At 46.2% G+C, this 18221-nt stretch overlaps 1 protein-coding gene across 1 annotated transcript in view; it reads left to right on the top strand.

The window, feature by feature from the left end:
• Window positions 1–18221, top strand: part of mef2d (myocyte enhancer factor 2d) — a 79100-nt gene that overhangs the window by 22755 nt on the left and 38124 nt on the right. Inside the window, 2 exon segments of the mRNA XM_061081470.1 lie at window positions 11583–11964; window positions 17555–17758. Of these exon segments, the coding sequence (XP_060937453.1) occupies window positions 11911–11964; window positions 17555–17758 (258 nt within the window). The 5' untranslated portion in view covers window positions 11583–11910.

The following is an 18221-nucleotide window of genomic DNA, read 5'->3' as shown; positions in this document are numbered from 1 at the left end:
CGTGGGTGGGTGGGGGGGGGGGTGATGAGAAGCAGCAGCAGCAGCGTTAGGGAGGGAGGGAGGGGGGGGGGGTGTCCTGTGGGTAGGAGGGTGATTTGGGGGCGTCCGGAGTGAGGCAGAGTTCCAGCAGCAGTTGTCACTTGAGCAGCCGATGGTCGAGTGGCACATGTGCTGCTCTGAGTCGGACCCTGTGTATCCCCCCGGACTCGGACCCTGTGTTTCCCCCCCGACCGCGACCAGGGACTCGGACTAACTCCCGCTCGGACCCCTCGTTCAAACTCACTTGGCCTCGAATCCAGAACCCAGACTCTTCTAGTTCTGGTTCCTGTCGGAGAACTTTTGGTTCCTTTAACCTTTTGACGGTAAGAGCGACCAGTGTGTTCTGAAGTGTGTGTGTGTGTGGGTGTGTGTGTGTGTGTGTGTGTGTGTGTGTGTGTGTGTGTGTGTGTGTGTGTGTGTGTGTGTGTGTGTGTGTGTGTGTGTGTGTGTGTGTTTCCTTAGCGCCGCTCTGCTCGGATCAGCGATCGCTTGAAGAGAAAATGTAAAAACAGGTTTTAAATGTTCGCAGCTGTTACGAACCATTTTCCCAAATTTCTCTCATGCTTGGTTGAAGCTGAATTGGTGAAGATCTGGTCTCAGAAAGACTCTCGCCTCTCTGTAATCAGTCCGGTGGGCCGTCGGTGGGCTGCCCCCCCCCGGCCCCCCCCTCCAGGCCGGCGCCTCTGAGGACTTTCCGAGGCAGATAGCGAGGCGACTCTCTGCGTGAGGCCTGTTCTCCGTCGTCAGCCGCCGAGCTGACACCTTCCCCCCCCCCCCCCCCCCGGACCCCAGATCGACCAGGCCTGGATCCACGAGGGAGGGGGGGGGGGCTGGGGTGAAGATTTATGGTGGAGAGCTCGTGTCGTCGTGCAGCTGACGGCGTCACACCTGTTCTTTCTCTCTCTCCTCAAATGAGGCTTGTGCGGCCATTAGAGCGTCGGGGGGGGGCGAGTGCCCTTGACCACGATGTTTACTTCCTGTCGCCCCCCCCCCTCTGATTATATTATAATTCTTTGAAGCTGCGTAGTCGATGGTTCACTTTGGTGTTTTCTCTGCTGATATCTTGGTGTTTTTTTTGAAATCCGAGTTAAGTGGAGCAGGAGATGAGAAACAGGAAGTTGTTTCTCCAGGTTCAGCGGCCTGAGGCGTTTCCTTCAGAGGCGAGGAGGACGAAGCTTCATCTTCAGTTCCTCACGTGAGAAACCGTGTGTCTGCAGGTGGAGAGAAGGACCTGGAGAAGACGTAGTCTTCTCCAGGTCCTTCTCTCCACCTGCAGATCAGGACGTGAAGCTTCTGACGCCTTCTGCTGCTCCGCGTTTCATTTTGAAGCTCAGAGGTGTTGAGAGAACATGAATCAGTCACGAGTCAAATGCTCTGCAGGGTTTAAATCCTGCTCCACACGCCTGTTCCTCAGGTTTATTAGCTCCTCCTGGTCGCCTTGTCTCACTGTAAACTGCTCAGACGACGACCGGACGGACTCTCAGGCCTCGGAGCAGCTGCTCGCCACTTGGTCTGAAGAGTTTCTTCATCTTGACAACAAAGCCGCCCGGCTCCATCTCCTGCGGCCGACATGCCTCTCTGAGCCGGGCTGAGGGAAACGACCGCACGCAGAAACACTCACGAGTGATTTCTTCAGTGAAGGACCTGTTTTCTTCAGGAGGGTTAATCTGCTGAACGGTTGCAGTTCGGCCTCTTGAAGCTGCCAGACTCTCGGCTGAGTGTTTATTATTGTTCGGAGCCTTCAGAGTACCGGCGGTGCCAACGTCTCATGGTCGATGACGGACGCATCTCGTAGTGAATGCCTCAAATAGACAGGTAGCGTCGTGATTAAAACAACAGCATTCCTCCTCCCACTCACCTGCGTCAACGAAAATAAACAAACGCCTGTGATGTCGGCCCGCTCGCTCTCGCTCGGCTTCCCTGGCGAGAATGTGCCGGACCGGTGATGCCAAACTTTCCCGTACGCACGGCGTCTCCGGCGTGCACGCCCCGTGTCCTCCAGTGTCACGTTGATGTCATCAGTGTTTTGTCTACAGGACATTTTTTTCTCTGTCATGGATCTTTTGTTGTTGCACCACGAAGACAAAGAGACGAACTGTGGGAGGGACGCTGGCGTAGGAAGTTGACTTTGTGTCTTTAGGACAAATCCATTCCTGAGACGCTGAGCTGAGGAAGCACTTCACACACAGGAGCTGACAACCAGAGAAATAATAAGCAGTTACAGTAAATACAGTCATTGTTAACTCGTTTTTCTTGCAGTGAACAGACAGGTAGTCTGAACTATTAAAGCTCTGTCAGGAAGTGAACTAGTTTATATTATCTACTATCTGAATGTTGCTTTTACAATTAAATCATTTAGTCTCTAAAATGTTGAAAACAAAGGAAATATTTAGGACGGAGAAATGAAAACAATATCAGTGATTATCACAACATAATTTTTCATCAGTAGCAATAAGAAATGTAATGTAATGCTAATAAGTATCGGGGGTGCAGTGAGGGGAAGTAACACACGATCAACCTCAGGTTTATTAAATGTTTTAATGTTTATCAAGTGTTTGTCTAAAAGGAGAATTGAAAAAAAACTTCACTCAGCAAACATCCGTCTTCTATGTTAAAAGACAAATGATAAACTACTTATTGTGATAATTATCACTGTCGAATGATATGAAAATTCTTATCTTGATATCATTTTATCGTCCGGCCCAGAAAATGGGATAATGTTATGAGATGATGAAAACAGCAAATCTTCACATTTGAGACACTTTGACTGTTTATTAATTAACAATTAACAGAATGAACTAGTTGCTTTAGTTTATTGACCTGATAATTGAAGTGAGGAAGTTGCTCCTGAGGTTTGTTTAACTCTGAACTCCGAGGACCTGAATGAAATTAAATATTAAAATTAATTTCACAAGTTGAATAAACATGAGGCTCCTGCTTGGTTACAGCTCAGCTGGACAAGTGAGTGTTGCTGGGATTGACCTTGTGACCTTTCACACGCCGCTCTCTGAAACATGAATAAATCAAGATGACCCCCCCCCCGCTGGAGACTTCCTGTGTTTGTCGACAGTTCTTCAGGTTAATGGAAAAGAATTAAGCAGCGATCCAATGAGATCTGTCGGTTTGACTCCACGGAGCTGAGAGGATTAATCCTTCCAAGATAAGAAATGTAAAAACCTCCCTTTTTGAGTACTTGAAGATTTCTTTATTTGATATTTTTATAATTAAAATGATCATTAAAGCAAATTGTGTACATATCAGTAGATATTGTCAGAATCAGAAAGGATTTATTGCCAAGTAGGTTTACAGCTACCTGGAATTTTCTTTGGTAAATAGGTGCATACATTTAACATAAAGCATAAAAACAGAATAAGTACTTCCCATAAGAAATAAATAACTATATATTAAACATAACAAAAATATAAACAAGATATAAAAAGTTAAATAAAGAGTGAAATGCAAAACAGATATAAAAAGTTAAATAAAGTCAAACTGAAACTATAGAAAAGCAAGTGATTCAACCATCGCTGTGTTGTTTACTGGTTTCTGGGATGTGTAGTTCTTTACGTCTGAGTTTAATTATGTTCACAGTCTTGTACCTTTTGACTTTTTTACCATTTTCAAATATTTGCACTGAATCTCGATCGTGGTCACGATTCATCTGTCAGCTGCTCGACCTGGTTCCAGGTTGAAACCTCTTTTCTGAAGAGTCACTGGAGAACATCAGTGGATCTTTCACTTGTGGGACCAGAGCTGTTCTAGAAGCCGAAGCTCACTCTTTTCACATATATGTACATATTGTGAAATTGAAACTATAGAAAAGCAAGTGATTCAACCATCGATGTGTTATTTCTTGGTTTCTGGGATGTGTGGTTCTTTACCTCTTAGTATAATTATGTCTTGTACCTTTTGCCTTTTTTACCATTTTTCCAATATTCGCACTGAATCACGATCGTAGAAGATCAGTGGATCATGGACTTGTGGAACTGAAGCTGTTCTAGAAGCAGATGCCTCACTCTGTGCAGTTTGCAGGAAACATCTTCGGGTGCCAACAAACATGACGCTCCTGTGAGCTCCTGTCGTGGTTCCACCGGCTCCCCCGGTCGCCTCACGCCTCTCTGGGATGGGCGTGAGAAGTGCGTCTTCCTCCGGCAGTGATGTAACCTGACAGGTCAAACCACATAGTCCAACGCAAGTCGCACAGTCAACAACAAACCACACAAAGTGTTGTGAGTCCTCCCTGCTGCACATGTCTCTGAACACGAGGCGACGAGCACAAACAGCAGCTCAGTGACAGTTAGGGCGCCTGTGTTAAGTGCGTGGGTGTGTGGTTTGTCTTTGTGTGTGTGTGGTTGTTTGTTTTTGGGAGTGTGTGTGTGTGTGTGTGTGTGTGTGTGTATGTGTGTGTGTGTGTGTGTAGACTGCAGTATTGACAGTGGCACGGCAGCGCGGGCGTGATTCACGAGCCGAGAGCCACACATCCCTGTCCCTCCCTCCCCTCCCTCCCCCCCCAAACCACCACCTTAGAAGTGCTGCCCTTGCAATGCATCACCCCCCCCCCCCCCCCCCCTTGCTCCCCACCTCTCCACGGTCTCACCCGTGATTGGTTAAGAGGGGGAAGGGGGGGGGGGATCATGTTCCACTGCCAGCGTTTGGCAGCGCAGACGCACAATAACAGTTGTGAGCCAGACTTCAGATTTAAGGCCAGAAGCTCCATCTCCCCCCCCCCCCCACCCCCCTCCTCCACCTTCCCTCCACCTGCCGATGCTTCTGCCACATTATCAGCCGCAGGGTTTTGTTGATATATGGAAGGGGGGGGGGCGGGCCGTGTCCAACGGTTGCCCGGGAACATGAGGCAACAGGCTGTAAATATCACACAGCTGGTGCTGGCAGAACACCGTCAAGGTTGGGCCGCACACCGAGCCTGGCCGGGTCAGATGAGGCTCACCCCCCCCCACCCCACCCCCCCAACCCCCACCCAGTGTCCCTCCCTGGTAACCCGACGAGGGACACGCCCATTCGATTTCACCTCTTGCACTGTGTCCTGTAACCGTGAGTCAGGTTTCTTAATAAGTGAGGCTGACGCTGGAGAGTTGTTATGAACCTTGACATTAATGATCTTCATGATCCAAGCAGCTCCATGAGCAGAGCAGGTTTAGTTCTGCCCCCCCCCCCCACCAAGTCGGGGGACGCACAGGAAAACAAATGTGAGAGTTCAGGTGTTTGCACGCAGGGTCCTTACTTCTACAAACCGACGTCATTTAAGTTTTTCGGAAATCTTTGATTTGCTGCATCATTATCTTCATAAAGTTGTTGGAACCACAGGAAAACAAATGGTAGAAATAAGCTGCATGTTCCTCATTTATGGAGGACCATACATGACTTAAGTATAAATAAATAAATAAATGTATAAATAAATACAGAAATAAATAAATAAATTCATTTATTTAGACAGGTCTATTGTTATTAACTTATTTATTTATGTATTTCTGTATTAATTTATGTATTTCCTTTTTTATTTATTTATTAAATTATTTCTGTATTTACATTTATTTATTTATTTATTTATTTATTTATTTATTTATTTATTTATTTATTTATTTATTTATTTATTTATTTATTTATACTTAAATCATGTATGGTCCTCCATACTCATTTGACCACCGGAGACAGATGTTAAAATAAGGCTTAGATTGTTGTTTTCTGTCAGAATGTGGATTTATTAGCTTGTTCCAAAAACCACTGGATCCTACATAATGAAACTCCAGCATCTTATCATGAGACACCTGGTAAATCCAAACATCTTTTACACATTAATCTCCTGAGTTTGGTATTTCTCTTTAAAACGTGCGTTGAAGGTTCATTTCATTTCTGATTCAGATTCTTTCTGCTGATTTGATTCCACGAGACTCCCGGTTGAGACTCATTCGTCCGCTCGTGTTTCTTCCATCACGTCGGTTTGAGTGATGAATGGATATCGGTGAAGTATTGATCGGCTCTGACTTCAAACCGAGGAGCAGATCCGTCACTGTGACGACCCGCTGCAGAGGTCACCGCTCCATCAGCTGCTTGCAGGCAGGTCGCCCGAATCCTGAAACCTGAGGCCTTCATATCCGGCCGATCTCGGGGTGACAGTACAGCTTGTTAACCGATACCAGAGTTTCTCATACATGCTATCGACGGTTAACGTGATCGGCTACGATTTCAGTTAACATGTGACGTGAAGGGATTCTTGTTGGAGTCTTAACTTAAACAAGCGAGATCTTCAGACCTTTGTGATTTGATTTGTGTTTATAACGGTTTGTTGTGACCTCAGAATGTACATAGAGATCAGAATCAGAATCAGAAGGTATTTATTGCCAAGTAGGTTTACACCTACCTGGAATTTGCTGGTTATTGGTGCATACAATGAACATAGAAACATAAAAACACAATAAATACAACACATATAAGAAAAACAGGATGGAAGCACTCGTCTCATCCGGCTCTAAAGGAATAAATCACACAAACCTCGCCCCAGGTCTCAAAGATCTGTTCACATATATGTTGAATCTGGTCTAAATGGATTCAATGTGACCCTGAAATGTCAAGTACCATTTCAACATTAGTAAACAGTGGCCGGTGACTCGTAGGGCAGATTTAAGAAGGATGCACTTCCCTGTGAAATGCAGGTGCTGTGGTTCAGGGTCAGTCTATCATGTGTCTCACTCTGGTGAGGACGTTTGTCTCCGCGTGTTTGACAGTTGGTAGAAAATGTCTCCAAACAGATATTTAAGGTTCATCCACTGATTTTTATCTGTATCTTTGTGTTGATTTGGGTCAGAACTCTGGCTTCTCTCAGTATTCACATCCCTTCTGCTCACTCGTGTCCGTCCCGGCTGGCGTGATCACATGATTCGGTTCCTGAGACCTCAGCAGGATTTGCTCCTCGCTCCACCCGTAAAGAGCCAGATAGGTCCGGGTCGGTGCTGGTGGGCGTCGGCACTGGAGCCGCTCGTGGCCGAGTGGGAAAGTGATGGATTCCCAGCAGCTGAGAAGCGTCTTCGCCACCTCGCCCCCCCCCCCCCCCCTGCAACCAGCAGCCCACTGCTGAGCGTTATCACTCCGCTCCAGGCTGCTCGCTGCCACTTCACACACCCGGGCAGGAAGGGAAGACACACACTCAGACACACAAACTCACACACGTAAAAAGCACAAGTGAATAACAAACACTTACAAACCAATACACTGATACTGCAGCTCGACTTGTCGGCATAACGACAACGCTCATTGATTTTGAATGGAATTAAGAGAATGGGCATGTGTGTGTCCTAAGAGGTTTAGGATCTTCATCACGCTTCTATAAAGCTCATTAGAAATGCCTTGAGGGGGGGGGTGCAGGGCGATTTTGAAATTTGATTTTTAATTTCAGATTTTAAAGGACAATAAACCATGAAAACAAACGTTTGCTGTTTTTGGTTCAGGTTGCAGTCTGCGTTAAAGTTTCATTGGACAAGACAAAGTTTGTTTTTGACGCCTTGTGAATTAGTTTGAACTTGTTAAATTGATCAGATGTGAAATCAGTGCAGATCAAGTCTGTGTCTTCTTCCCATGGGTCCAGGGCTCAGCTTTCAAATGATACATGGGTCAGGGTCCGGTTCCAGTAGAACATTTCCATTGGACCAGTGAAGAACTCTAGTTCCTGGTTCAGTCCCAGTTTCAGATCTAAAGATTTCAAGAAATTAAAGTCCGGCAGCAATTGAGAGAAATCTGAAGCTTTTAATTTTCCATCTTCTTAACTCTGCAACAATCATCAAGGACACAACAACAACAACAACAACAGTCGTGAGCTTTTCTCCATGTTTCCAGACACAAGCATTCAAAGCTAATGCAGTTCCCTCTGATTACAGAAAGCATGTGTTACCTTTGCGAGTGCATGTGAGCTGCTTGTTTCCCGTGTGTCACGACTCAGTCACGGCCCGCTGCCGCTGCCCTGCAGGTGGTGACACACGCCGCCTGTGGCAGGAACACTGGTGCCGGCGTGTCAGTAGTATCCAGGGCAGCGGCAGCCGAGAGGCCGGCAGGGCAGGTTGTCAGGAGAAAGGTCAGCAGTTCACCAACCGGCTGGGAGAATCTGGGGGACGTGCTCTTTAGCAAGTCACTTAACCCCCGGATCGCTCGAGGGAAGCTTCTTCTTCTGCAGCTGTGGAAGCCGCGGCTGCACTGGGAAGCTTCCGGCAGCAACTGGGCCCAACTTTGAACCGTGTTGGAGCTGAAAAAAAAAGGAAAAGAAGACATCTCTGTTAATGCTAAAATCTGAATATGGCCCCTGCAGCTCACGGCTTCCCACCCACATGGAGGAGGAGGAGATTGGAGCTTTCAAATATTTAATGGCCGCAGCAACAGATGTCGGGGATAATGACGCGATGTTTTCTAACTGTTCTTTTACGGACTAATCTTTGTCGCAGGCTGCTCCGAGGATACGACCTGATGTGAACTCACTGGAGCTTAGTGGACACATTTGCACAGTGATGGCGTTTATACTTCCTTTTCTAATGCACACTATCCCCTTAAATAACATCTTTCTATAACAATATGCACCATGTCTTCCTTTAGTTTAGTTTATTGTTTGATATTCCAGACTTTTGGTAGATTTAAAGTTTCCTTGTGTCTTCCCAGAGACACTGGAACCAGTCCAGAATGAAGCCAATTCCAGAAAAAGGCTTAAATTGCCTGGGAAATATATTTTTTCCTGGTGCATGAAAACATCTCACGCACGAGAAGGCGAACAGACGCCGCAGATCTTTATCGACACAGAGTTTATCCAAAGGGATGATTAATTTTTAATCAGATCCCGACAGCCGTTCATATTCAAGCGTCTGTGCTGAAACACTGTCGAGAGATATCGAGGCTGCAGCAGCAGCAGCTCCGGTTTTTGATATTTCTGCAGTTTCCTCAAAAGCTCGCAAATCCTTTATTCCCAATTTGTGCTTTTATGTCCATACCCTCTTTTATAACACGTGAAAGAAGAGCTTGTCAGTGGGTCCGTGTGAAATAGACGTTCTAGGCGTTCCCCAGGGATCTAATCTAGGTCTGCTGTAGATACCTAATTATCAGCGTTTATCTTTTCCCGTGTCCAGAGCCTCTCCGTCACTCGGCTGCTCAGCGAGGCAGCAGACACACTCCAGGCCCTTCGCTTCCCATGTGAGGGAGGAGATTCTGCCTGACATCAGACATGGGAAGCCAGCTCCGGCAGCATGAAGGGTAAAAGGTCGGGACTTGACCACCGCGGGCAGATAGAGCCGCCTTTTCATGTGCGATCAGCCCACAGCCTGAAGACAAATCCCTCAGCGCTCTGCGTTTTGAACTTCATCTCAGCCGGAGCGAGTCGGCTAATGACGAGGAGAGGTTATGAACACACACCTTGTTATTATTAAGTGGAAAATACGCTGCCGACACTTATTTCCTGACGCTGGATGGGAAAGGACGAACGCACGACATGCTGGGAACGCCGATTACTTTCTAGAGACGCTCTAATGAGGTGATGCAGGAAGGATTCATTCTCCTTCGCTGATTTCTCTTATTAAATCTGATCCAGTCAAAAGGGAGGAGGAGTTGAAGATGGCTTTTCCGGAAAAAAAAAATATTATAATAATCGCGCTGAAGGGGGCTGGAACCAAATATGAGACTGATGTTGCCAATAGTTTGTACATTGAGTTCCTGCCGCTCGCTGTAGGAACCAGGCTCCAGCTCTTTATCAAGCCTTTTTACAAAACAATTATGACACTCATAACACCCTCTTTCTTCCAACCCCCCCCCCCCTCCTCTCTCCTCCATCAGTGCATAATTCATGAGCGACTCATCGCCAGAGCTAAGTCAATTGCATCCACTCTGAGCGAGAGCGCAGCGCCCGCAGCAGCACAAAAGATCCGTCAGTCCCATGACAGAGTCTCTTGCATTCTTTGTTTCGTAAGAATGGATGTAAATGGAGGGCGTGCGTCTTCTGCCGCTCTCCCAGGTAGACGGAATGCAAACAATGCTGGAGAGCTGCGGTGGAGTCTCGGCTGCTCACATGGGCTCAAACTGGGGCTGGAGAGATTTGGAAGTGACAAATCATTCTTTCACGTTTTTATTGTAGTGCGAAGCCGGAGAAACACAACATGGGACAAATATTTCATATCAGCGTCGTCACATGATTGGACGTGAGCAAACGCACCTGTGTCTGGGACTAACCTGCTCCGTCGTCCATCTTGTCTTCTGGAACCGAGATGAAGTCATTGTCCGATAAGATTCAGGTGTGAAGACGGGATCGAAGCTCTCGTATCCAATGTGGAAACTTTGATCTTTGCGTTTATTCACGTGCTCTTTTCAATACAAATCTTTCCTTCGCAAGAACAAACCTTAAATTTCAAGCAGATTTATTTTTCAAGTTAAACTGATCGACAAACAATCTCAACATCTCGTGATTTGAGCTCATGTTCTCATGACTTTGCAGATGCTTCAGGTCTTTAATGGCTCCGACTGTCGTGTGTGTGTGTGTGGGTGTGTGTATTTGTGTGTGTGTGTGTGTGTGCACTGCACTGTGTACACAGACTGTATGTATATATATAGAGTGCTATTTTTAAAGCTGAACCACGAATAGTAGCAACAGGGCCTAAAACCGTCCTCGCCTCTGTTTTCATTCCTGAGCTGATGACGCCTTCTCGTTCATTCATGAGTTTACACAAACGCTTTCTGCTTTGCCCCTTTTTTTTAAAATCAGGATTTTGACCCATCCTCAGTTCAACAGTCATTGTGGAATCTGGGAAACCATCTTTACTTTACTTCATGGTCAGTTAGTTAGACTTTACACTCTCGGTCACGGGGAATTAGGCCAGTGTTCAGGTTAGTTAATAATAATGTTATTACCACTCAGGCCAGCCTGTCTTTAATGTGACATCACTAGAAATCCACCCAACATCTGTCCCTGAGATTTTTTAGAAAACCAGAATCTGAAATTTGCTTTTTAATCTCACTGCTGATGATGTCTCTGGATTACGTTGATGAGCAGTTGAAGCGTTTCCGTCGACTCGCTGAACCTGTTTCCTGTCGAGCGACAGGAGCAGCCACGTGTTTGGAGACGGAGAATCTGTAGAATCCACATCTCTGCTCTGCTTTGGATTGGAGGGGGTGGGGGGGTGGGGGGGGGATTCACATTCGGCGTGTCAGGCGGCCCCGGCCCGGGCTGCCTGTTGCCGCGGGCGACCAGCAGATCAGTGATGTGGCGGTGATGCCTCTAATGAAGCTGACACAGCACAGCCTCCCCTCCTCGCGGGCCCCTGAGGGCCTCATAAAGCACCACAAACACCCCCCACCCCCACCCCCACCCCCCCACACCCCTTCATGTCCCAGCCCAAAGTCCTCCTGATTTGACGGCGGCTCCGATGCATCGCTGCATCATTTATTCTCCGGTCTATGAGGGTCAGGGCAGGGACGGTGTTTGCAGTAAAGTGGGTCACAGAACACAAACACACTTCTCAGTTTGTTTATCTCAGTCCCATGAATTCCTCTTTGTCGTTTTCCAGGAGCTGCCCAGCGGAGGTGAAGGCGAGGGCAGAGGATCCCGGTTCAGCCTGAGTGTGGTCGACCTGCGGTGGGAAAAAACGACCATGATCTGAAGAGGGCGCCGCACACCGAACCCCATTTCTCCTCTCCTCCTCCTTCTCCCTCTTTTCTTTTTTTTGGGGGGTTTTGTTTTTCATTCTACCCGGTGACAGCCTCTCCGCCCGCGTGCACGGAGTGAACAAAGTGATCCGAGGCTTCAGGAGGAGGAAGACACACAACAACACGACACTCACCTGTGACCTCTGACCTCGCCGCTTCCCTTGCTCCTCCCACCACAACACAGCAAACATGGGGAGGAAAAAGATCCAGATTCAGAGGATCACGGACGAGCGCAACAGACAGGTGAGTTCCAGTTCTAAACAATGTCTGAATCTCTAATAACTTATTATTATTTTCATCCACCTCGTTTGTGCCAATGTCAGCAACACAACTGCAACACAACAGTGACACAAACTACATCTTCAAAAAGCAAACATTCTAACCATACTTTAAATAATATATTGATCACCTGCCTCCTCCTTGTTGGTGGATGGGACATAGATCAGACCAAATAAAAATCAAAGTACACGTTCAATTCACTTTTTATGTCATTTCAGTTAGTTCTCATCGCACTGATGTGTTTTCAAGCTCTGGAAACACAGTAAATACACAAAGACCCACACAGTGTTGTGTTCCATGCAGCAGCACATTTGCACTCGTCCTGTGCAGCACAACATCGAAGCAGTTCTCTGAGCCGTGCCTCATGAGAACAGCACAATAGCATCGTGTTTTATGAGGCTCATATGACTCCACGGAGCCATCATGGGTTTCTCTTCAGACTGCCTACAGTAAAAAAGAGCAAGTATAATATTCCCCTTCCAAAAAAACACAGCCTCAGTCCCTATGGTTACATCAGTGGCTTTGTCAGAGTGGATGAAAGGGTAAATGATCCATCTAAAATGAGTCAACTGGTAAATGGGCTTTGCTCCATTGAGCCGATTGAGTAATGGATTTGACGTGCCCACCTTCGAAAGCGGAGGAAGAAGAAAAACAAGACGGAAGCAGGAGAACAAGGAGCCGGTCGGAAAGAGACCTGAGCGCCGTGCAGCCGCCGGCGTTCGGGCGAAATCCTCTCCTCATCAATCTGAGCAGGTCGCGTCCACACAAAGGGGGGCGGGGGGGGGGGTCGACCGGTAGGACGGGTGGTTATCGTCGGTTCACAATCGGACATGAAGGAGTCGGGCGGGGGTGCAGCTGGAGTCTCAGGTGTCAAGCAGTTTGTCAATAAGGTGACGCACTCGGTGGTGACACACGGGCCTGGTGTCAGAACCCAGGATTATTCAGTGACCTGCGATCAGGTGATCAACAAGCAGAGGATGTTTCTTCATCAGGAGATTCAGCGTTTGCACCTCATGTTTCCTCCGTTTCTCTGTGAACACGCAGAGGAAACAGGATCCGGTTCTTATCTCCGCCGCTGCTGTTTGAAGTGGAGCAGAGAACTGAGCCGCGACAGGAACCTGTGTTACTGCAGCTAATGAACAGTGCAGCTCCTGAAAGGGAATCAAATGGTTTTTTGTTTTTTTTTGGAGTACACGCCGCCCGTCACCCTCCTACGAGTCGAATTCAGAGACGCTGCCATAAGCTCCACAAAGCAACCAGCGCTCTGAGTGTGGGCCTCGGCTGGAAACACGACAGCATCACAAACAAAGACGCCAGAGGCTGGAGACGGATCGATGAGTTCCGACTTTATTATGTGAAGACGGTGTTAAAGAGTTGACTTCTCATTGGAAAAGAGTTCAGAGCAAAAAGTGGTTTTCATTCCAAGTGACAACTGTTCAACATCCAGCCGAAGGAATGAAGAACTAGAAAGAGTTCTGCAAAGTGTGAGAGGAAAGCTGGAGACATGAGAACTTCACAGCTGTGGGAACAATCCAGGGACAACTTTACTCTGTAATATTACGTAATATTAGGAGAATATTCATCCAATAAAGACAAATTATTTGTTTTACGAAATAATAAGAACCTCTCTTGAACCGTTCCTCATTCCTTTTTAATGCAGGAGACAAACTGATCTTCTAATTTTCTCTCTAATCAAACAAATACTAGGATTATGATTAATGATCTTTCTCTTTTGTTTCTTGTTCCTTCACTTTTGAAATGCTCCAAATGTCGAGGGTCTAGTCAGGAAATGATCTTTCTCACTGAGAAATGTGTTGACGCAGTGAGAGAAACTTTCTTTCTTTCTCTCTTTCTCTCTTTCTTTCCTCACTGACGGCGTCTTGTTCTCCAGTTGCCATTGGTTACCTGGCAATTCTGCTCTTAATGTCAATTACCTCCAGCTTGTTTATCCTTTGTGACAAACACGGGGATCGAAGTCGGGGCCCGAACCTGCACAGAAGCCACCGGCTGCTTCCTCTGAGAGAAGAGGAGGATGGGGATGATAGTTCAGACTCGTTCTGGTTGTTTTCAGTTCTCATGACCATTTGTTAGCAGAGCTGCTGTTGTTTTTTTTCTTGTCTCTCCATCACCGGCGCCTCGTGTCATCACGCGCAGTCGTAATTTCCTCCTTTTCCAACGTCGCCACAAAATGTATCTGCTCATTCTGTGTGTGTGAGAGGCGGAGAGAGAGAGGGAGGGAGAGAGAGGAGGGGGAGATATGTAGATGAGCAGAGAGATAAAGATAGGAGAGAGAGAGAGAGAGAGAGATGAAGGGAGGTAAGATGATGGTTTCAGTGTGTGATGAGGTGGGAAATGGGGGGGCGGAGGGGAGTCATGAGGGGAGGAGGGGAGTCGGTTGCCCATGGATACGACCCCGATATAATTTGATTTGTGGCAGCAGGAAGCAATGAGTGAGCGAGCGTGAGAGGAGGGGAGGGAGGGAGGGAGGATGTGGAAAAAAAAGAGGAAGAGAAAACGAGGGCGAGAAAACAAGAAGACGGAGGAGGACGAGAGAGAGAAGGAGGGATGAGAAACGTGTCGGGCGCCAAAGCAAGAGATAAAGGATCAAGAGATATGAAAGATGGAGAGACTGTCAGATCGTCTTTTATCCCCGTGTCTCTCTCTCTTTCTCTACCTCTTCATCTCTCCCCCTGTTTTCTTTACGTATTAAATTCACTGCAGTTCCAATAAATCGATATTTTCAACGACTTCCCCAAAACATAACTTCACCAGGACAAGATCACAAATCATTTTCAGTAACTTCACGCAACATTAATAACACAAAAACAGTGAAAATAGCGAGAGCAAAGAAAACAAAAACCCCGTCGGAAACAAAGAGGAAGTAAACTTGGGAAATGCGGTTTTCAAAATAAAACACCTGCTCTACATCCGACAGACTCCTTATCATTTCACCCAATAAGAAGACACGTACTCAATATAAAACCAACCTACTTATTTACACAACTATGAAAGAACATACTCGTGGGATTTCAATGCATGGAGATTATTTTTGATACGGAGCTAAAACTTTTTATTATAAAAAGGTATTTCGAGTTACTTCCTGTTACTTACTGAGATTGTGACACTGGTGTTAAAGGAGATTTATCACATTGGGCTTCTTCTCGAAATGAAGCCGTATATCTGTGAGGTGATAAATTCAAGTGTCTCAGTGAGTTTCAGACGATGGAGAGTTATGTTTAGCACGTTGATTATGATTCAAGTCATTTTCCTACTCGTCCCAGTGATGTCACAGGAGGCGTTTTGGCTTTTTTCTGCGTCAAATGGAAAATGTGTTGACGTCACTCGTGGCCGGCGCCTGAGGAGCAGCCGGCTTCAAAGCTTCCTGTCTGTTTCTAACACCCTCAGTTTACTCCTGCAGCCCATCTGTGCACATGTACTCCCACCCCCCGCCCGTAACAGACGGCAGATATTGTATCAGCACCTGAAGGTTTTCCCTCTTCTCTCTCCACGTTGTTGTTTGTGTTTGTGTTGGTGTGTGTGTGTGTTCAATGTGTGTTTTATCCAAACTAAACCAAATCTCCGTGGAATGTAAATACCAGTTGGTTCTAGCTGGTAAGCTTCTGAAGCAGCTCCGGCCCCGGTGCTCCGGCTCCACTCGGTTCTGCTTGTTCACAACTGAGGGGGCTCATACAAGAGTGTGTGTGTGTGTGTGTGAGTGTGTGTGTGAGCGTGTGTGTGTGTGTTTGTGTGAGGCAAATAACGTGTGACAGAAGGAGAGCATGGAAAAGAGCATAGCAGAGTGTGAAGATGACGAGGAGAGTGAATGTGATGAGAGGTGTGTGTGTGTGTCTTTGTGTGTGTGTGTGTGTGTGTGTGTGTGTGTGTGTGTGTGTGTGTTTAAACTGAGAGCTTTAAAGACAGAATGTTTAGACACTAGAAGTCAGCTTCCTAAAAATGTCTCTATCGTGAATGTTTAACTCTGTTTCAATGAGGTCGTTCCCACGATGATAAAACATTGATCAAAGTTAATCAAATAGAAACAAAAAGCATCAGAGGAAACAAACCCTGACACAAGCATTCTATACTCTCTCTCTCTCTCTAGATGTGTATATATGTATATACACTATATTTATCTCTATGGTTTCTGCGCCAGTTTCTTATTGTTAAAGATTTTACTGAACAAAATAAAACTCTGACGTCTGGCCATTTTCCTGAAATTTGGTCTGTGAGAACACAAATGTCTGAGCCAGCTGGTCGATCGTCTTCTGGAACTTTTCCTGCAGCCTCCTAGTAAAATGTCCAGAAAACAGCAGGAAAAACCACAGCGAACGAGTGGGCGTGTTGATGTAATTTCTAAGAAAACAAATATCTCACGATGAAAAAGAGGAGTCGTACAGCTTTTGAGGAAAAGGTCCGACGCGTGTCGATGTGCTGAAAACAAAAACACATGATTTAATCTCTCCTCATCTCTCAGAAACACATCAGCACCAGGAGAAATCCAGCCCGTGTCGATGAGCCTTTTAAAACATTCATAAAGTTTTTACCGTTCTCGGTAGAACGGCAGAATTTGGTCAAACTCTCTATATTCAGCTTCTGGTGTTCACTGGCTGACGCCTGCTCCATGACTAGCTCCTCCTACCTCACTAGTTTAGAACAACCCTGCATTATTACACAGTTCCTCACATCGTACGTGAATTAACAAAACAATCACATTTGCACTTTTGTTCTACGTGGACGCGGCTGCACCTCAAAAGAAGAATATCAGGAATCGAACTGATGATGATTGACCCGATGGCATTTAACGATCCTTAATCAAATCGTGGTTGGAATGTATTTAGTATCTTGACTCATTAAGGTGGTGAGCAGAGAAACACGTGTCACTGACATCATGTGATAATGATAATAATTATAATAATGAATAATAATTATTTGTAGAGCACTTTTCTGAACCGACGTTACAAACTGCTTCAAACTAGACAACCAGCAGATCCTGGAAACTGCTGCGTGTGTGATCAGCTGCTCCAACACACAGTCGTCCTCTTTGCTGACATGTGGTGAAAAGTCCTAATGTCGACTTTAAGTGTCTGTTTATTTTAAACTGAGCAGTTAAGTTAGGAGGGAGGTTTCAGGGGAAATGAAAAAACACTTAGCAAGTCAGTAATTTCTAAACGTCTGTCCTCAGCTCTCACAATCATTACAGTGTGATCTCCTGGGGCCTCGGGGCCTTAGGGCTCTTATCATCAACATCCAAGGCACAGGGGCCCCTAAGTTATACATACTGTCCTTTACACAATAAAAGCTGCTAAAAGACTAAATTATTCCACTTGTCTGAAACTTTTAAACTGAAACTGTTTCTGTCTTTTTGCACCAATTGTATATTCACTGTTTTTCATAAGATGAAACTGGATTTGTTGTATTACTGTTCACGTGTTTGCTATTTTTCATTTTCTGAAATTGTTATCTACAGGATAAGACGGTTTGCTGCTCTAGAAATCAATACTTGATTCTTCTGGTATTTATATATGTATCTTGATGAATGTATTGCCTCCACCAGGTGACGTTCACCAAGCGGAAGTTCGGTCTGATGAAGAAGGCGTACGAGCTGAGCGTCCTGTGCGACTGCGAGATCGCCCTCATCATCTTCAACCACTCCAACAAGCTGTTCCAGTACGCCAGCACCGACATGGACAAGGTCCTGCTCAAGTACACCGAGTACAACGAGCCGCACGAGAGCCGGACCAACGCCGACATCATCGAGGTAAAGGGCGGGGGGGGCGGAAGTAGCAGCTGGAACAATGGGAAACCACTGAGTGCAAAAACACACAATCTGAGACACTGACTTGATTCTTGTCAACTCTTCGATGTCACATCTTCTTCCTTCTGTCTCAGAGATTATTCGTTCTGTTCATCCTGATCTGTGTTGGTGCTTTGCTAAATCAACACTTTATTCCCCCCCCCCCCAGTGGGATCGTTGAGATTTAATCCCAGCTAATCTAATCGGGTTCTCTCCAGACTCATTCAGACATAATTGTCCACTTTATCAAAGCCGGTCCGGTTCATGGCGGTCCGGTGTGTGAGTGACTGCTGGTCCGGGTCTCTGGAGGAAGTGAGGAGCTTTAAATCAGTTCCTCTTTGGTTCATCGTTCTTCTCAACTTGATGTTTCAAGAAGAATCTGATTCTCATACTTTAGATCTGATGATTGACACGACTCACACCTCGA

This window comes from Limanda limanda, chromosome 11 (assembly GCF_963576545.1).
Source record: "Limanda limanda chromosome 11, fLimLim1.1, whole genome shotgun sequence".
NCBI lineage: Eukaryota > Metazoa > Chordata > Actinopteri > Pleuronectiformes > Pleuronectidae > Limanda > Limanda limanda.
This window is presented reverse-complemented; position numbering and strand designations above follow the sequence as displayed.